This window comes from Lynx canadensis, chromosome B2 (genome assembly GCF_007474595.2).
Source record: "Lynx canadensis isolate LIC74 chromosome B2, mLynCan4.pri.v2, whole genome shotgun sequence".
NCBI classification, from domain to species: Eukaryota; Metazoa; Chordata; class Mammalia; order Carnivora; family Felidae; genus Lynx; species Lynx canadensis.
In genome coordinates this window covers 97,902,842-97,924,222 of record NC_044307.1, presented here as the reverse complement: position 1 = coordinate 97,924,222, position 21,381 = coordinate 97,902,842, and the positions used below count along the sequence as shown (strand labels likewise).

Sequence of the window (21,381 nt, the reverse complement as noted above, 5' to 3'; positions counted from 1 at the left end):
ACCAAAATAAAAAGCTTTTGCACAGCAGAGGAAACCAATAAAAAGGCACCCTATTGAATGAGAGAAGATATTTGCAAATGATATCTTCAATAAGGGGTTAATATCCAAAATATATAAAGAACTTAGCAACTCAACACCAAAAAACCCAACAATATGATTTTTAAAAAACGGGCAAAGGACCTTAATGGATACTTTCCCAAGGAATATATATAGATGGTCAACTGATGCATGAAAATATGCTCAGCAGTACTAGTCATCAGGCAGATGCAAATCAGAACCACAATGAGGTGACGCCTTAGACCTGTCAAAATGGCTAAAATAAAAAAGACAAGAAATAAGTATTGGCGAGGATGTGAAGAAAAAGAAATCCTTGTGCACTGTTGGTAGGAATGTTAATTGGTACAGCCACTACAGAAACTGGTATGGAGCATCCTCAAAAAAGTAAAAGTAGAAATACCATATGATCCAGTAATTCCATTACTGGGTTTTTACCCATAGAAAGCAAAGACATTCATTCAGAAAGATACATGCACTCCTATGTTTATTGCAGTATTATTTATAAGAGCCGAGGTATAGAAGCAACTCAGTATCCATTGATAGATGAATGGATGAAGATGTGGTATTCATTTATAAAATGGAATATTATTCAGCTATAAAAAAGAATGTGATCTTGCCATTTGTGACAACATGGATGGACCTGGATCTAGAGGGTATTATGCTAAAGAGAAAGGCAGATATCATATGATTTCACTTATATGTGGGACTTAAAAAACAAAGCAAAGGAATAACCAAAAGGCAGAAACAGACCCATTAATATAGAGAACAGACAGGTTGCCAGAGGGGAATGGGATGGAAGAATGGGCAAAATGGGTGAAGGGGAGTGGGAGATACAGACTTACAGTTATAGAAAAAGTTTATAGATAATAGTCTAAGAAGAAGTCTATAGAAGGAATAAAAGGTACAACATAGAGAATATAGTCAATGGTATTATAATAGCATTGTGTAGTGACAGATGGTAGCTATGTTAGTGGTGAGCATAGCATAACGTATAAACTTGTCAGATCACTATCTTGTATACCTGAAACTAATGTAACATTGTGTGTCAACTATACTTCAATTAAAAAAAAACAAAAATAGGGGGGCACCTGGCTGGCTCGTTTGGTAGAACATACAACTCTTGATCTCAGGGTTATGGGTTCAAGCCCATACATTGGGTGTAGAGCTTACCTTAAAAAAAATAATAATAAAAGATAGAAATTATGGTTTAGGTGAAAAAAATTGAACTCTTTGAAAATTGTTGCTGTTTTTTTAAAGGTACTTCTGCATTCTGTCTCTTACTGTGGAGCTTTGTTGAATAGAAAACTACATTGTATCCTATGTGCATATGTTCTGGGAAATAGAAATACTGTTAAAATTAGATTTGGACATAAACATAATCTTTTGCCACATGGATTTCAAAAATGCCTTTCTTACGATCTTACTGGTCATTTTTGTGTGTGTCTGCCTTGTCTCCTTAACGTAAAGTTTTTGAAGGAATTGAAAATTTCTTTCAGTGTTTTTTTTTTTAATATCTATTTTGGGATCTGAAATAAAACCACTCTCATTTTGTGCCTTGGACCACTGCCCAGGTCAAAGGTTATATTTCTTTTTAGGTGTTAAAAAAATCACTCTGGGGGCGCCTGGGTGACTCAGTTGGTTAAATGTCTGACTTTGGCTCAGGTCATGATCTCATGGTTTGGGAGTTTGAGCCCTGTGTTGGGCTCTGTGCCGCCATCTCAGAGCCTGGAGCCTGCTTTGGATTTTGTGTCTCCCTCTCTCTTTGCCCCTTTGCAGTTTGTGCTCTCTCTCTCTCTCTCTCTCTCAAAAAGTAAACATTAAAAAAAATTTTTTTTAAATCACTCTGTCACTTTTATATTTCTAGATTAGAAAAGCATTGTTTCAGCAGGTTTTTCCCTAGTCCTTCTGGCAGTTGTTTTAGGAGAAAATTGTGACCTCAGCACAATGCAAAATGACCTTTTCTGTAGCATTGGAATTTTCCAGGTGTTCATTTTTTTCTTTTGAGAATGTGGTACCAGTTTTGGAGGGATTATTACTATTAATCTGTAGTGGGTTTATAAGTAGGTATATATTATTAAAGTATAAGCAAAGCTCATTGAAGAAATTTTGGAAAATGTATAAGGATATAAGAAAAAAGTCCCTGTAATCCTCCCTGCTTGCTTAGAAAATTTCTAAAGTTTTATCTTCCAACTTGAACTGGCAAAACTTCAGAACCCACAGGCCAACCAGGAATTTCTCTAAAGTCTCAATAGTTAGCATTTTCTTTAATGTAGAATTCCTTGCTTTCTTCTCTTTCTTTTTATCTGATTTCAGAGAGGCTTTTCTTGATTTCCTGAAATTAATATCTATAAGAAATGAGTTGGTTCATTAATAGAGTTTGTATATGTGAGTACTTTGCAGATGTGGTTTTCTAATTTTGCAATTTTGTTCTTAATGCTAGTTTAACAGATGAAGAGTCCCGGAAAAACTGGGAAGAGTTTGGAAATCCAGATGGCCCTCAAGGTGTGGTAAATAATAATCAAAAATTACTAGTGGTATAGTGTGTGTGTGTGTTTGTGTATTTAAGTGAAAATATTAATAGATTGAAAGGAATATTTTGATTCTTAGTTTGTGAATAGGAAAATTATAACCTCAAGGAGTTAAATGGATATGTAAATTGAGTTTCCTTTAGCTAATTTTTATTTTTCTTTCTAGCAGCCAGTTTGAAAGATAGAACTCAGATTGAGAAGAGTGATCATTGTCATTCATTTCCAATTAGCAGTTGATAAAAGTTGGATGAAAACAATCTGTTTTTCTTTATTGACTTTAAACATTTTATCGTATATTCATAGTGTTTACATAATGACATATAAAAAAATTTAGATTTACTAAGAAGGAATTCATATACTTTGGTCGAGTCCCCCCTGCCCCCACTTCTGGAAAAATCCATCGACTTTTCTGTAATGGGAACACACATAATCTTTCTGAAAGATTTTTTTTTTTTGGGGGGGAAGGGTTGGGGTGCAGAATTTTGAAATATAAATAAATAAAATTGGAAGTGCAGATTCTTCAGAAATACTCTTCCTATTTTAGCCACAAGCTTTGGAATTGCCCTGCCAGCTTGGATAGTTGACCAGAAAAACTCAATTTTGGTGAGTACATGTAAACAGGACACATTATAATGTGCTAGATATATCTTAGTACTATAGAGAGCTATATCAAAATACTGTTATGCTGTCTTTAATTTAACTGTGTATTATGAAAACTTTTTATATAATAAAGAAAAGAATTGGTTCCCATTATTAGGTTGTTGTTTGGGGCGGTATGGATTTTTTTGCTTCTTTTTCTTCAGAGGAAGGGCAGTGTGTTCTAAATGTTGTTTTAAAACCTTAAAGCTGTGGTGATTTCTTTTGGAGGTAGTTTCAGGTTGGGTCATTTCCTTGGTTTGGGGAACTATGGTTTTATATGGTATCTATCCTAAGTAGTGCTCAACATTTAAATTATCCTTCATTTCACATTTACCCAGGTGAAATTAATGTTAATATATGTTAAATTAATGATATATATTCCATATGTACTTAGGGAGGCAGTAGGGTATCAGACTTTTATTTGGTGATAGATTTTACAACTCTGAAACATCAGGAATTAACTTACTGTTCAGGAATAGATGTTTCCCTATTTCACATATCTTAAAAATGATTAGGAGCTATCTTTGAAGCAATAAAAGAATTCATATAGTCTGTAATTTGTTTTGAAAATGGCTATTTAATGTTATTTTATGGCTGACAAACATTTGTTATCTTAGGGATGTATGCTTTCTGTGTGTAAGTGTGTCTATCATGCTTAGGATTACTGTGGGAATACTGGAGAAGAGGATAGTTAGCTACCAGATTTGGAATCAAGCAGTAGGAGAAAAATCTAAGACCAATAGACAGAAATTACTTGTAAATAGAACATTATGAAGTTGCTCCTTGATAAGGAACCAGGATTCTATCATTTATTTCCAAGGCACTAACTACTTACTAACGTGTAGAGCTATAAGTATCTGACTGGAAGGAAAATATAATTTATAAAAGCTGTTTTGCTGGTATTATTTACAGAGCAAATTAAAAGGTGACTTGTTATATTGGATAAGAGCGTAAGTTTTAGAATTGAAATGCCTGGATTCCAATCCACTTACTAGCTGTGTGACCTAGGACAAGTCCTGTAACCTATGTGTGCTGCAGGTTTTCTATTTGCAGAAGAAAAATAATAATGGTAGCTTTCTCATAAAATTTGAAAATGAAGTAAGAATTAAATGAAATAATATAAGAGGAGTGCTTTTTTTTTGTTTTTAGGAGTTCATTTTTCTTTTAAGAGCTAGCAAATGGGGGAGGGGTAGAGAGGGAGGGAGACAGAATCCCAAACAGGCTACGTGCTGTCAGCACAGAGCCTGATGTGGGGCTCGAACTCAGTAACTGAAGTCATGACCTCAGCCGAAATCAAGAGTCAAATGCTTAACTGACTGAGCCACCCACGCTCCCTGAAGAGTGCTTTTGTTAGTGCCTCCCCCATGCAAGCCTCAAGGTAAGTGTTCATGGATGTTTTTATAATTTACCTGTGAAAGCCATAATTTTTTTTCTCTTCAATTCTAGGTTTTACTTGTATATGGATTGGCATTCATGGTTATCCTTCCAGTTGTTGTGGTAAGTGCTAGCTCTTTTTATTAACTTTTTTTTGGAAAGGGAATTGGTGGCGTGCTTTGGAGCCTCCTATAATTTGTATTAGAATATAATCCATTGATCCTTGAATTTTAAGAATCTTCTATTCATCTATACTTTAAAGGTTTTCTAAAGGTGGTATCATTTAAGTATGTGAAAGTATATCTCCTCCCATACAAAAGTTACATATAAGTGAAATAATACAGGTATATGTAGAGTTTGGAATGTTTTCCTTTACCTTTTCCTTTTCCTTTCCCTCAACTTCATTTCTTTGTTAGAGATAATCACTGCTAAGTTTGGTGTTCTCCCTTTCAGATATTTTTCTATGGATTATGTTTACATACACACTTAAAAAAAAATGTGGTCTTTCTATCATTCTGTGACTTCTTTTGCTTCCTATGTTGGAGATTCACCTCATTTTTAAAAACAGCTGCATAATATGTCAATATGGAAATACCATAAAGTTTATGATTTTACCGTTACTTTTGTGACTGGTGGTTTTCTTTCTGATCTTACAGTTCCTGAGTCCCATAGTGAGACTAATAATTAACCTGTCTTGCCTTCTTCATAGGTTTATTATGTGAGGATCCAGCTGTATGGAGTCATGTGAATGAACGTAGTATATCAACTGTAAAATTGTCCTGCACTTACTTATCAAATATTTATTGAATCCATACTGCGTGTCAGGAACCAGCTTGTTGCTTTTATAGTGATGGGTTGTTTCGTTTCTGTTTTGTGTTCAGTTTCTAGCTGAAACTTAAATGGTTTAATCATATATATGTAGTGAGGTGGGTTGGTGTTTAGGTATTGGGCAGTATAAATACTTGCTAAATAATTTGAAATAAGTAGCAAAGGCATTTGTTCTAAAGCTCAGGTATTGTTGTTGGTTTTATGAACGCTTAGGAAATTTGACCGTAACATATTCTGCATTAGACTTAATATTTATTGTGGTTTTGATGCTTTATTTATTGTTTAATTTTACTTGTGTTTTAGGGCTCTTGGTGGTATCGCTCAATACGCTATAGTGGAGACCAGATTCTAATACGCACAACACAGATTTATACATACTTTGTTTATAAAACCCGAAATATGGATATGAAACGTGAGTAAATTTAAGTATCTGTGATAGTAGATTATTTTCTGAGTCATTTATTTGGAGTTGATACATACTCCACTGGAAACCTTTTATTTCACAGTTTTATACTCAGTTCATATAACTAAAGCTGGAGGAAAGTGGCTGGTACCCTTTATCACATGTATTTCTATTATTTCCATTTACTCAGCTATATATGTTTTTTACCCTACAAATTTTATGGTAAAGCTTCATGTGGGTTAACTTTGTAATAATACTAGCTAATATTTCTTGAGTATTTGTTGTATGCCTGGCATTACTATGGATTATGTAGATATTAACTCATTTAATCTTTACTGTTTTTAAGCACATTTGATAGATGGGGAAACTGAGCTTAAGGAAATATTAAGTGGTAGAGTCAGGATCGAACTCAAGCAGTCTGGTTCCCAAGCCTTAAATCGGTACATTACACTGTATTAATCTCAGTAAAATAAGTCAGGTCTTGGGCGTGCTGAAAGAAAACTGTCAGGATATTTCATTCCCAGAGTCTTATTTCAGAATTTCTTTTTGGCAAAAAAAAAAAGTTCCATTTAAGATACTTTCTTTGATTCCATAAAGCTAACACTGTAAATTTTATCCTTGGAGTATGTAGTGTTTGTTGCCTTTCAGAATCTCTGCTCTGCAGAAATCATAGACCTGTCATAGACAAGCCCTGCTTCTCTTCCTCTGGGAAAAAAAAAAAGAGATGATACACGTTTTAAAGTTTTAAATTGTGTCTCACTGGAGAATACATTTTTGTTCCAAAACCTAAATGGACTTGTCTGTACTTTGGATTTGCCAATTTAACTAATTTTTTTGGTAATGAGAAAGAGACTCCTCAGGGTCATGTGACTGTGTGAACAGATTTTTCATTTCTGAGAAATGAGCAGATCTTTTATTTCTGAGGAATGAGTGAGTTACTCTCCCTTATGCACACATGTCATTCTTCCTTATGTTGGATTGAAATATTAATATGGAAACTTAGCCCCTTATGAAGATGTTTCATGTTTATAATGTCTTTTAACGTGTTTTTTGCATCAGTGAACTTGATTTCTGTTTTATTCCTGAGTGTGGTACTTAGCCTTATACAGTACTATCAGAAAAGCATTTTTTAGCTGGTGGGCTTGATTATATATCCTTGGTTACTTTAGTGTTGGTATCGTTTACATAGTTGTCTCAGGAATAGTTGTTTTCATGAAAACATTTGATAGCGGTAGCTTACACATATTACTGTGCTTACTGTGTGTCAGGCACATTGGGAGAAACTGAGACCCATAGAAAGGTGAAGAATATTGTCCTACATCATTTAGTTAGGGAGTGAAAACTCCAGGGTCTGTGCCCTTAAGCTCTACATTGTCCTGCTTTTAGTGAGCACATTGTATGTATTTTCTGCTGGAAGGTGAGATTGATGACTATACGTGACTGTAGTGCTGGTCATTAAAAAGCTTGAATAGGGACGCCTGGGTGATTCACAGTTGGTTAAGCCTCTGACTCTTGATTTCAGCTGAGGTCGTGATCTCATGGTTCCTGAGTTCGAGCCCTGCACTGGGCTCTGTGCTGACAGTGTGGAGCTTGTTTGGGATTCTCTCTCTCTCCCTCTCTCTCTGCTCCTCTCTTGCTTGTTCTCAAAATAAGTAAATTTTAAAAAAATTATTAAAAAAAATAAGGAGCTTGTATAGACTAACAAGTAATGCTCATAGTGTATGTAGCTGCAAATCATGTGTATTTCAAAGAACATGTCCCGCAAACCCTTCAGGGTTCCATGATAAAAATTTCTGAAAATTATAGAGTATTTCAGTTTACTTAAGGTTCTGAGAAGTCATCAAGTGAAGAAACCTAAAACTCTTTTAACTCATTGTTTCTCAGTCTTGTTTAACCATAGAGCCCCCTTTGTTCACATAATAGTTATTAACATCGTATGGGATACTTAATAATTACTCTGTAGAAAGTTTCTGTGGAACACATGCTTAAATCTAGAAACGGATGCTATTTGAAGTGATTTTAATGCATCCAGTTGCTTTGGGGCCCTTAATGTATGTTTCTATTCACTTGTGATAAGTAATACTGTACACTTTTAAAAAAGTGAAATGTTTCTTTTTTGTTGGAGAAATGAATACTTAGTATTGGAGTTCAGATGATTTTTAGCTTTTTGCACAATTGGAAAACTGCCTCACTCTACATTAATAAAGTACCCTAGGAGAGGAAATTAATAGATGAGCAAGTTTACTTGTTTACCTTTATATTTCTTTTGTTTTCTTAGGTCTTATCATGGTTTTGGCTGGAGCCTCTGAATTTGATCCTCAGTATAACAAAGATGCCACAAGCAGACCAACAGATAATATTCTAATACCTCAGGTTAGACCGACTGGTCTCCTAAATTCCTTGATATAATAAGCATTTAGGTATTAAAGTTAATGCTTTTCAGTATATAGATATTTTTAATAATTATTTTATTTACTCTAGCTAATCAGAGAAATTGGCAGCATTAATTTAAAGAAGAATGAGCCTCCACTTACCTGCCCATATAGCCTGAAAGCCAGAGTTCTTTTACTGTCTCATCTTGCTAGAATGAAAATTCCTGAGACCCTTGAAGAAGGTATTTATGATTCTAATATCTGCACGGTTTTAATGGTACAAAAGCAACGGATTTAATTAGACTTCATGGTGCAGTGTTTTTGTTGCTGTTCTTTTTTGCTCAAATAATTGCTCAAGGATCTTTTAAAAAGAAATCTTTATGCTACATAATTACTTCACAGATATTTTGAAGGTCTAAGTCCGATATTTTGGCAAATGTTAAAATTTAGTATTTCAAGGTGAGAGAATACTCTGAAAAATGTTGAGTCAGTTGCAGATTATACAAAAATTCCTAGTGACTTTTTAAAAAAGATTTTATAAGCTTTTGGGGGGAAGAAAAAATGGATTTCATAATCAATACCTCAGTCAGCTCCACAACTACCACCACCACTTCCAGCTGTGGTTGCTGATAAAGTGTTTAATCTTTATTTAAAGCTTCCTAAGTATTTGCAGCCACCTATCTATTTAAAAGAGAAGCAGTGGGGCACTTGGGTGACTCAGTCGGTTAAGCATCCAACTTTGGCTCAGGTCATGATCTTGTGGTTCATGAGTTCAAGCCCCGTGTCGGGCTCTGTGCTGACAGCTCAGAGTCTAGAGCCTACTTTGGATTCTGTGTCTCCCTCTCTCTCTGACCCTTCCCCGCTCTTGCTCTCTCTCTCTCTCTCTCTCTCTCAGGGAGTGAATAAACATAAACAAAATAAAAATAAATAAATAAAAGTAGTGGATTGGGACAGTGGTGTTTCCAGGAATACCATGAATTTGTCATTTTTTTTTTTACTTGCATGATTTCATTTGAAGTTTTCAAAGAAAGTTATTATCCTTCGGGAATAAATGTTCTTTCTGAATGAAGCTCCTCCTCTACCATTTTTAAGCCAATAATATAATCAAATGCCTTTGAAAACAAGGCCAATTGATGATTGGTGGTTGATGATAAGATAGGATACTTAAGATGGAATGAAGGATCTCTATTTAGGCATTGTTATTGGAATTGCAAGTTAACTGGTAATTCTAATGTTCTGTACAGATACAAAACCATCTCCCTTTTTACCAGTTATCTAAGAAACAGGGAACAAATATTTTTTTAGGTTGAGTACCAACCCCATGGATGATCTTAACAGTTAACTATTAGGTGCAGTAAAAATGACTCTGTCTCGTTCCTTTTCCTTCCCCTCTTTATCATCCCCTCTCTTCTTTCTGCATGGAATTGACATTCACTATCAATTTTAGTCTTTGGACTTACTCATAGTTACAGAAACTTAGGTATACAAGAAGAAAATTTTTAAGGTTCTTAAATATAGTAAGATTAGAATTAAGTTTAAGACTATTCCCTCCAAACAAGGGAGTTAACTTACAAAGCACAACACTTGTAATATTAAAAATTTGAAACATCATATCTGAGCTAGAATTTTCTGACTGATTTTTGACAGTGCTGCTTAGGAGAAACTTCAGCCTGCAAAATTCTTATTAGGTTGTGTGAAATATTTGTGGGACAACTTAAATTTAGTATTAGTCTTGGACTGTAGATGATAAAGATGTTATAATTGTAAAAGTAGAATGATTCGTTTCAGGTTTTCTCTTGTTTTGCAGATCAGCAGTTTATGTTGAAAAAATGCCCTGCCCTACTTCAAGAAATGGTTAATGTAATCTGCCAACTAATAATAATGGCCCGAAGCCGTGAAGGTGAGGTGGAAATGTAATTAATTATGTTGTACTTTTTCTTGCAAGCATATGCAGATTACACTTCATAGTTCTAAGATTTATGAGTACCTACAGTAATTCTGCCCGTAGGTTGAGTCAGCTTTCCCACTTTTGTTCATGGTTTTTCTCACTTCTTTCCTATATTTTCCATTATGTAAAGTCTTTATCACAACTCATGTTTTTGAATTTATTGTTTTATTGTTTGTTGTCACTTATTGTTTGCAAATATTTAATATACCTCTTCTTTCCTTTGAATATTTTTAGAGTTAGGTTATTCTGTATTTTAACAGTGAGTTTGAAATAATTCTTTTAAGTGACGTAATGATGATTTATCTGATATGTAGTGTTTTTAAAATTTTTTTTTTTTCTCAACGTTTTTATTTATTTTTGGGACAGAGAGAGACAGAGCATGAACGGGCGAGGGGCAGAGAGAGAGGGAAACACAGAATCGGAAACAGGCTCCAGGCTCTGAGCCATCAGCCCAGAGCCCGATGCGGGGCTCGAACTCACGGACCGCGAGATCGTGACCTGACTGAAGTCGGTCGCTTAACCGACTGCGCCACCCAGGCGCCCCTGATATGTAGTGTTTTTCACATGAAGGGAAAAAAAGAGTGAGGGGGAAGAAAAAGAATGAGGGAGTTTGTGGTCAGTAATGGAAAGGGAGACTCTTAGGAAAGGAGATGATGGTTGTGGTTTGTTGTTATGGCTGATGTCAGTTCTTGGCATGGTGTCAGTATTTGATACTGATAATTTGCTATTTGTGGAAGTGATGCAAAGAATTTTTCTGTTAAATCAGTGCTTCTTGCTGGATAATGATTATTGCATTTGAACAAATTTGTGTATTTTTGGTATCTTATAACTTTTAAAGGAAAGTCAGCACTATGATCTTAAAATATGAGGTGTTGGGGCGCCTGGGTGGCGCAGTCGGTTAAGCGTCCGACTTCAGCCAGGTCACGATCTCGCGGTCCGGGAGTTCGAGCCCCGCGTCGGGCTCTGGGCTGATGGCTCAGAGCCTGGAGCTTGTTTCCGATTCTGTGTCTCCCTCTCTCTCTGCCCTTCCCCCGTTCATGCTCTGTCTCTCTCTGTCCCAAAAATAAATAAACGTTGAAAAAAAAAAATTAAAAAAAAAAAATATGAGGTGTTAAGGATAGTCGCATGAATCATGTTATTGTGATGAATTATATACTCCTGAACGTATAAAAAGTCCAGCCTTGTTTTTTCTTTTCCTCCTGTTCTTTCTAAGAAAGGGAGTTTCGTGCTCCAACTTTGGCATCCCTAGAAAACTGCATGAAGCTTTCCCAGATGGCGGTGCAAGGCCTTCAGCAGTTTAAGTCTCCCCTTCTGCAGCTGCCTCACATTGAAGAGGACAATCTTAGAAGGGTTTCTAATCATAAAAAGGTAATTCTTTGCCACTTTAAAATCTGTTTTACGCAGTTTGTTATGTTACTTAAATAACGAGAAAAGTGTTCTAAAAGTTTTTATTACGAATTTCTTAGATTTAGAATATCTTAAACACTCTAAAACTATCCCTCAAGTGGTTCTGTTAACAATTTCTTGATTAGGTAGGTGTTTTATAATCTTTTACCTACTGTAAGTTATTTTACTACTTTGGGGTCCAATATATTTTAGCAATTAGCACTTTATTCCTTATATTATGTTACCAGAAATAAATATACAAAGTAGAAGTGCAGTGTATGCTTTCCAGTCATTAATACCTGGCTTAAAGGTTGGGCAGTGGTTTATCGGTTGAATAGGAACAAAAAAAATTAAGTTTTCAAAAAATAAGTAGATCAAATAAAGATGCTTCTTGTTTAGAAAATGCAGTCTGTAGTAAAGATCCAACAATGAATCTTAAGATATAGCAAAAATATGTATAAATGAAAAAACTTGGAAATACAAGAAAAAAACTAAAATTATAATTCTGATAGGAGATTTTATTTTATTTTATTATTTTTTTTTTTTAATTTTTTTTTTCCAACGTTTATTTATTTTTGGGACAGAGAGAGACAGAGCATGAACGGGGGAGGGGCAGAGAGAGAGGAAGACACAGAATCGGAAATAGGCTCCAGGCTCTGAGCCATCAGCCCAGAGCCTGACGCGGGGCTCGAACTCACGGACCGCGAGATCGTGACCTGGCTGAAGTCGGACGCTTAACCGACTGCGCCACCCAGGCGCCCCCTGATAGGAGATTTTAAATATTGCTTTGTATACACTAGACAAAATGGGCAGAAGACAGACATTGGATTTGATGGTATTTTTTTTTTCTAATTTTTTTTAATGTTTATTAGTTTTGAGAGAGAGAAAGACAGAGACCAAGCAAGAAAGGGGCAGAGAGAGAGGGAGGCACAGAATTGGAAGCAGGCTCCAGGCTCTGAGCTGTCAGCACAGAGCCCGATGCGGGGCTCGAACTCACAGACCGTGAGATCATGACCTGAGCCGTAGTCGGCTGCCCAACAGACTGAGCCACCCAGGTGCCCCTGGATTTGATAATATAAGGTAGAACTAATGTATATTAGAAATTTGCATTTGAGTTTTCTGTCCTTTCAGGTAATTGTATTGCAATTATAAATTTGTTCACTTAAAACAAAAATTTTTTTTTAATCTTTATTTTTGAGAGAGAGAGAGAGACAGAGCATGAGCAGGGGAGGGACAGAGAGTGAGGGAGACACAGAATCTGAAGCAGGCTTCAGGCTCTGAGCTGTCAGCACAGAGCCCGACAAAGGGCTCGAGCTCACGGACCACAAGATCATGACCTGAGCCAAAGTTGGACACTTAACCGACTGAGCCATGCAGGCGCCCTGATTTGTTCACATTTCTAATCGAAAACTTTGTAATAGAAAAGTGGACATTCCACACACCTCATGATCTAATCCCTGTCTGCAAAAGTAAAAATTAACTAGCACCAAATGGCTGGAAATTAACACTCTCCTAAGTATCCCTTTAGCCCAGATGGATATTAGTGCAGTAACAGCTATATTTAGAGAACAACAAAAATGAGAAAATTGCATAGTAAAACCATAAGGATGCAGCTGCACTTGGAGATAAATTCATACTCTTAAAGGTTTTTATCATTAAAATTGAAAATATGGGTCAGCAAACTGAGCATAGAAGATGACAATCATTCTTGCTTGGGTCAAGAGTCTATGAATGTTACTGTCTTTTCCTCCTAACTTTATTTTTTCTAAAATTAAAAAATTACTCTGTTTTAACTTTGTAATAAAAATTCTTAATTTGAATTTCCTTGGATAAAAGGCCATGAAATGCTATAAAGTTGTATTGTTTGCTTTGAAATGTGTATGTAGATCTTCCTCAGCTTATAGTGGGGTTACATCCTCATAAAGCCATCGATTGTAAGTTGAAAATATCCTAAGTCAAAAATGCATTGAATACATCTAACCTACCAAATACAGTAGCTTAGCCTAGCCTACCTTAAATGTGCTCAGAACACTTACATTAACCTACACTTGGGCAAAATCATCTAACACAAAGCCTGTTTTATAGTAAAGTGTTGAATATCTGTCTCATGTAATTTATTGAATACTGAACATGAAAAACAGAGTGGTTCTAAGTGTATGGATTGTTTACTCTTGTGAGCACGTGCTGACTGGGAGCTACTGCTCACTGCTGCTGCCCAGCATCATGATGATACTGTATTAAATATCACTAGTCCTAGACAAGATCAAAACTCAAGAGTATGGTTTCTACTGAATGCATATTGCTTTGGCAGCATTGTAAAGTTTAAAAGCTTTAAGTAGAACCATTGTAAGTTGGGGACCCTGTGTAATCTTAACATTTTTTTAAAAGTTGTTGGATTTTGTTTTAGTAAATATGCTAATTTTCCTTTTGTGAAAAATTCTATGACTTTAGGATTTATTTTCTTTCTTCTTCTCTCTTTTAAAATTCAGTACAAAATTAAGACTATCCAGGATTTGGTGAGTTTAAAAGAATCAGATCGTCACAATCTACTGCACTTCCTTGAAGATGAAAAATATGAGGAGGTTATGGCTGTCCTTGGGAGTTTCCCATATGTGACTATGGACATAAAATCACAGGGTAAGTGGGAGGTTTCCGTGTTGAACGTTGTTTCCCTTTTGATAGATTGGCTCCTGTTTATTTGGTTTAAGGTTCTCAAAACATTTGATATCATAATGTGTAACTAGACTTTCCAGAACTGTGGTTTACATGTCACATTTGCTGTGATAGAATATGATGTATGCTTAATAGTTTTGAGAACACTGATATAATCCTATAGAATCTTACTTTTATGATCCTCAGAATGGGATTAAGCTTGAGGACTCTGTTCTGTAGTTCAAGTTTTAGGAATATCTTACTTTTTAAAGAATGAAGGATTTTCAGATGCAGTGAAAGATCTTTGAAATACATATATTGTTAGTATGAAAGAAATAGCTGCTTAGTTCTAAAATTCATTTTAAGCCCAATTTACTTATGTTAAATAAACCTTGAAAATTACCGTGTTCTGTGCCACATTTCATGTGTTTTTCTCATCCTGTCTCTATGTTTATGTCTGTTGGGATGAAAATATAGAGATTATTTTTCTACCTACACAGTTGGCCAGTGAGTGTCCATTATAATAGTTGAATAATAGTATTTTACAATGGTGACAGAATTAAGAGATTATCTGCTCCATTCCTTCATTGTAACATTATTCTGAGTTTTGACATTTACTAAGTTACTGTTGTGAGAACATTTTTGTGGGACCAAAAATACAAGGATGTGTTAGGGGTGGTTTCTGTCTGTAAGGGGCTTATAGTCTAGTTGAGGAAAGAGGATATAAACATAGGATTAAAACCAAGGAATCATAAAGCAAGTGTGAAATGAATGACACGGACGTTGTGTCATTCATGCATTCAACAACTATTGAGTGCCACTCATTTATCTGGGTGTTGGGGAAGCAGTGGTGAGTTAGACAAAGCCTCTACCTTACTAAGTTTGCATTCTAATGGAATTGAAAAGAGATAAATGACTCTCAAAGATTGGGGTGTTTGAGAAAGTAAGGTAAAACTGCAGTCTGGTTTCAAATCGGCTGGAGTGTAGGATACATGTAGGGACTGCTTTGGTGAAGAGTTCGGATTTCCTTGTGGGTTTGTGAGTCTTCAAACACTTAAAAACAGTAAAAGTTTCATTTAGGACCAATTTAAATCAGAAACTATTCAAGTAAAAAAAAAATAGAAACTATTCAAGTAAAATCCAATTTGGGATTTAAGAGATAACTCTGATAATAATCAAGAGCTATAAAAAGTACATGCTGCTTAGAAAAATGAATGTCAGATTTTCTCGTTAGAAGTAGGGTAAGAGTATTCAACCTCATTGGGAAACTTCATGATGTATTTCATTCCATAGCCTCTTGTATAGACAATTTACTGTATTTTCACAGTGCTATCCCAATGTGTAATATGAGTAATATAGTTAATGGAGGGAGAGGAGAAGCAGTTTAGAAGCAGGAAAGGGGCATCTGCATTATCTAGTGCTGGAGATGGTGGAACTCTCTCCCACATTGCCTAGAGGCTGTATAGAATCACCTGTAGGCTTTTTCTCCACCGTAAAGCATCAAATGGCCGGTAGATACAGTTATAGCTATTAACTCGTGTGCAGTGCTCATGCACATACAACTGTGCCGTGTTGATGAATGTGTAGCCCAGATTTGATAATGGAAAGATAATGGAGACTTCCAGATTGAGGAAAGGATATTGTATCCTTCTTGATGCCTAGCTGTTGCACCTCACAGCCAGTAATTGAAGAGAGATAGTGATAGTTTGTTGGAGGCCATTCTTTTCCAACTAGTAGTGTGTTAATGTAGGCCACAACAGAGTATGCTAATCTACATCTATGTAAAATAAACATAACAAGCTCAGAAAAATCTATAGGCAGAAATACATAGTGAAGAAAACTCTTACAGATAAAACTTGTAGGTGAAATGAATTATTTACATATTTGAATAAGATCTGTTTGATGTTGTAGTAATTTATTTTAACATTTATTTTAATGTTACTAATTTTAATGTTAAGCTTATCTTACTAGCTTTTGGCAATATGTGTGGCAAGTGTAGAGTTGTTTTTTTTTTTGGCAAATGTGGTTTTAAAAAATTAAACAATCGCAAAAACATTGTGAAAACTTTTAAAGGTGTTTTTTAATATAAACAAATCTTGGAAGTTTTTGCCTTAAAAAAATAAATTTAATGTGACTTGGAATACTAGTCCTAATTATCTTATTTCTGACCGGCAGGCTGGCATTGATCATATAGTTAAAGTCTTGTGAATACGAGGTTTGCATAGTTTAAGAGAGTAACAGAACCCTTTTTTATATCGGTATGAAAGAAAGGTGTGGTATAGCAGTCCTCATATTATACTTTGTTTTAAAACACCTGGGTTTGAAACTTGGCAGTGCAAATATAGCCATTATGTGACCTCAGGCATTTAATTTTACGTTAGTTTTGAAAGTCAGTTTTTTCTTTATTTTTTTTTTAATTATCTTTTTTTTATTTTAGAGTGAGTGTGAGTTGGGGCGAGGGCAGAGAGAGAGAGGCAGGGTCCATGCTCCAGCACAGAGCCCATCGCAGGGCTCAATCCCATGACCCTGGGATCATGACCTGAGCCAAAATCAAGAGTGGGATACTCAGTTGACTGAGCCACCCAGGCGCCCCCTCAGTTTCTTCTTTAAAATGGAAATAATAGGGGCGCCTGGGTGGCGCAGTCGGTTAAGCGTCCGACTTCAGCCAGGTCACGATCTCGCGGTCCGTGAGTTCGAGCCCCGCGTCAGGCTCTGGGCTGATGGCTCAGAGCCTGGAGCCTGTTTCCGATTCTGTGTCTCCCTCTCTCTCTGCCCTCCCCCGTTCATGCTCTGTCTCTCTCTGTCCCAAAAATAAATAAACGTTGAAAAAAAAAATTTTTTAAAAAAATAAAATGGAAATAATAATAATGCTTCATAGGGCTATTTTATTTTTAAAATTTTAACTTTATTTTATTTTATTTTATTTTATTTTATTTTATTTTATTTTATTTTATTTTATTTTAGAGAAAGCGAGGTTGGGGGGGGAGGCAGAGGGAGAGGAGAGAGAGAGAGAGAGAGAGAGAGAGAGAGAGAGAGAGAGAGAAACAGTCAGTCTTAAAGCAGGCTCCACAGTCTAGCCTGACATGGCATGGGGCTTGATCCCACAACCCCCGGGATCATGACCTGAGCTGAAATCAAGAGTCAGACGCTCATCTGATTGACCCATGCAGCTGCCCCTTCATAGGGCCATTTTAAAGATTAAATGAGTACATTGTTGAAAGCATCTAGTGGAGCATTTTATACAGAATAGACAAATTATTTTTCATTGAGTAAGTTTAAAATGTGTACATGAAATACTGAAGTACCAAATTGAATTTTATTTTTTTACTTTCATCTTCTAGTATTGGATGATGAAGATAGCAACAACATCACAGTAGGATCCCTAGTTACAGTGTTGGTTAAATTGACAAGGCAAACAATGGCAGTAAGTAATTTCTTATTTTTATTCTTTAAGAGTTACATGTTAAAAAAAGAGTTATGTGTTAAGTAGTGAAGGGGAATAGGAGGTATAGGCTTCCCCAGTTATGGAATAAATCGTGGGATTCAAGGTACAGCATAGGGAATATAGTTAAAGGCATTGTAATGGTCTTGTGTGGTGACAGCATAATGCATAGAGTTGTTGAATCACTATGTAGTATGCCTGAAACTAATGTAACATTGTGTATCAACTATACTGCAGTGAAAAAAGGGGGGAGAGAGTTATATGTTAAAGTTCTTTTATTTATTTTCTCATTTTAAGTCATGTATTCTTAAAGTCAAAACTATTGTAGTTTTAAAATCTAATTTTGCAAGTCCTTTTAGCTGTTTTGACATTTTAAATAAATTTTCAGTTTTTCACATTAGTTTTTACATACAAAAAAACCCTTGGAAAATAGATTAATTCTTCATGTGATTTGTTAATTCCCTGTAAAACATAATAACAAGGCAATGTGCATATAGTATTTAAACTGTAAAGTTTTATACAAAGATTAATTATTGATTATTGTTGAGAATTTCTTTACGTATTCTTTAGTCAATTCCTTTTTTTTTTAATGTTTATTTATTTTTGAGACAGAGAGAGACAGAGCATGAACGGGGGAGGGTCAGAGAGAGGGAGACACAGAATCTGAAACAGGCTCCAGGCTCTGAGTTGTCAGCACAGAGCCCGATGCGGGGCTCGACCTCACGGACCGTGAGATCATGACCTGAGCTGAAGTCGGCTGCTCAACCGACTGAGCCACCCAGGTGCCCCTGTTTAGTCAGTTCTTTAGAGAATTTACTCTCAATTTTTTTATTTTAAAAAGTGTTAAATTACAGTGAAAATATTTTTTTTTCTAATTATGTGAAAAATTCATGCTGTCTGGGGAAAAAAGTTTAGGCGATGTAGAAAAGTAGAAGAAATTAAAATGACCTAAAGTCCTACCACCCTGAAATTATTGATTTTGAAGTGCATCACTGTAGATACCCTAATGCATGAATAACTGTGGGGCTAAATGATGTTTTTACTATCATGGATTCCTTCTCTAACCCACCTTCCTCAGGAAAGCCCTTGTCAGCCCCAGACCAGAATTTAGTCTTCTGTATATCTTTTATGTCTTTCTTCATGCTCATATTTACTCTCTGGACCTTTACGTTGTATGTGTATATACATACTGGTACTTTTCTCATTCCTTTTCATTAAATCCAGTCACATTGTATATGTTTCCTGTATCTTGTTTTTCTCAGTTTCTATTAAAAATTTGCATTACCTCCCAAGTTAGAACTTGTTTTTGATTGTACTATTTCAACTCTACTTATTCACCTAATGGCAGATCTTAGCCTGTTCTACTCTGGGGTCTGTGAACATCTGTAGGAAACCTAGTATGCATTTAAACACGGTGTGTAAAATTTCTGGTGGGGTGTCTGGGTGGCTCAGTTGGTGAAGCGTCTGACTTCAGCTCAGGTCATGATTTCGTGGTTTGTGGGTTGAAGCCCCCCCATTGGGCTCTGTGCTGACAGCTCATAGCCTGGAGCCTGCTTCGGATTCTGTGTCTCCCTCTCTCTCTGTCCCTGCCACGCTCACACTCTGTCTCTCTGTCTGTCTCTGTCTCTCTCTCAAAAAAACAAACAAAAACCTCTGTTAGGAAAAGCATATTTTGTAGTAGGATATATCAAATTAAAGATGTTGGTTTTATGGTAGCAGGTGGTAAGGAAACATTTGTGTCATGGACTCTGGATGAGACGTGCCCTCTGGGAGAAGAGGAAATTCTAAGCCAGTGGCTAGGATTGGGTTAGAATCCAAATTTATACTACCCACATGCTTTGGAATTCCCAGCCTGAAAAACGAGCAAAAGTTGGCCTTCAACTGTTGAACTTCTGGGATAATTGGTAGAAGAAAAAGCAAAATTGCCCTGGAAGAAGGGAAAGAATCAACCATTTATCTTCCAGTTCTTGTATGAACAGTACCTGAGAGTAATCTAAGTATTAGAATCTAGCTAAAAAAATGAAGAAATAAAAAAAAAAAATGATGAAGCAGAGATGATAGAATTAGACAAGGGGCTGGCACACTTTTTCTATAAAGGTCCAATTAATAAATGTTTTAGGTTTTATAGGCCACAGTTTCTGTAGCAACTACTGAATTCACAAATGGGCATGGTTGAGTTCTAATAAAACTTTATTTAAAAACGAGGCAATGGGCCATAGTTTGCGGACCCCTGAATTAGGCTAATAGTTTAGAGCCCAAGTTATCATTGTTTTTATTTGTTAGCTTTAGTAATTCCAAGGAGTTTATAAATACAACGAACATCACTTACTGTCTTCTAGTGTAGATTCTCACTGAAATCTTACTGGAATTTAAATCCCAAATTTATGGCTTTTGTACTGATCCTAAGTGGATTATACAGTGGATATGTCTTTAGGTTATATGGATTTTTTTGGTGTTCCACTTCTTAGTCATTTAATTAAATTATTTAAACTTTTTTCTAACTTTTTGTTTGTTTGTTTGTTTAAGGAGACTCTATCCCCACTGTGGCACTTGAGCTTATGACCCTGAGATCAAGAGTCGCACTCTCTACCAATGCAGCCAGCCAGGCGCCCCTCCTTAGTTACTCTAAACTGTGGAATGTTTTTTACTTTATAATGAGTTTACATATCTTAAGGCATTGCATTTATAAATTTAAGTAGACTGTACTTTTCAAATGTATTCAAGACAGATGTGAGATATTTTAGAAGGTAACTTCCAAAGTGTAAATTAGTAATTGCTAAATTTGTACACATCATTTAGTAATTGCTAAAAATCTCCTGTTCTTCCTTCGCCCGCCAATTGTCACCAGTTAAAAAGCGTATTGGTCATCTATTTTGAAAGATTGCTTTGTTTATCTGAAAGATAAATGTAAGTTGATAGAGCTATTTTTCTTCTCTCTACCTCCAGGAAGTATTTGAAAAGGAACAGTCCATCTGTGCTGCAGAGGAACAGCCAGCAGAAGATGGGGTAAAAACTTGATTTTTCTTACCTATCTTTCCTGGTGAAGGAAATGTTTTGTTTAGTTCTGATTGATTTATATTGCTGTGGGAGAGTAATTCAGTTTATGAAAACATTTAGTTTAGCCATTTTTATCTAAAAATTACTATGACTCCCAAATGAAACTATTGTTATAACTTCTGAGTGTGTATGTATGTTGTGATTTACAGCAGGGTGATACTAACAAGAATAGGACAAAAGGAGGATGGCAACAGAAGAGTAAAGGACCTAAGAAAGCTGCTAAATCGAAAAAAAAGAAACCTTTAAAAAAAAAACCTACACCTGTGCCCTTACCACAATCAAAGCAACAGAAACAAAAGCAGGCAAATGGAGTTGTTGGGAGTGTAAGTTAATACTGTTGTTATCATTATCTTTATTTTCATGTAACTTATACTAAAATGTTCAAATCCTATGTGTATAGCTCCTGAAATTTTACATGTATGTGTATGCATGATACCCAGATTAAGATGGAAAACTTTAACACCCTAGAAAACTTGCTTATGCCCCTTCTCAAAGATCCCTCCCTTTACCTCCATACCTTCCTGTTCTGGCTCTTATTACCATAGATTAGTTTTGTCTATTTTTTTTTTTTTTTTAATGTTTGTTTATTTTTGAGAGAGAGAGAGAGCATATGTGCCCAAGCACAAGTGGGGTAGGGGCAGAGAGAGGGGGACAGAGGATCCGAAGCAGGCTCTGCATTGACAGCAGAGAGCCCG

General features: G+C 35.8%; 1 protein-coding gene across 1 annotated transcript in view; it reads left to right on the top strand.

Annotated features, from left to right (window-relative positions):
* SEC63 (SEC63 homolog, protein translocation regulator) overlaps nt 1-21,381 on the top strand; it is a 76,287-nt gene that overhangs the window by 29,212 nt on the left and 25,694 nt on the right. Inside the window, exons 5-16 of the mRNA XM_030316076.2 lie at nt 2,498-2,559; nt 3,130-3,188; nt 4,671-4,721; nt 5,730-5,838; nt 8,108-8,202; nt 8,311-8,443; nt 10,009-10,101; nt 11,363-11,517; nt 14,025-14,172; nt 17,529-17,611; nt 20,576-20,635; nt 20,836-21,009. Coding sequence (XP_030171936.1) covers nt 2,498-2,559; nt 3,130-3,188; nt 4,671-4,721; nt 5,730-5,838; nt 8,108-8,202; nt 8,311-8,443; nt 10,009-10,101; nt 11,363-11,517; nt 14,025-14,172; nt 17,529-17,611; nt 20,576-20,635; nt 20,836-21,009 — 1,222 coding nt within the window. The remainder of the gene's footprint in view (nt 1-2,497; nt 2,560-3,129; nt 3,189-4,670; nt 4,722-5,729; nt 5,839-8,107; nt 8,203-8,310; nt 8,444-10,008; nt 10,102-11,362; nt 11,518-14,024; nt 14,173-17,528; nt 17,612-20,575; nt 20,636-20,835; nt 21,010-21,381) is intronic.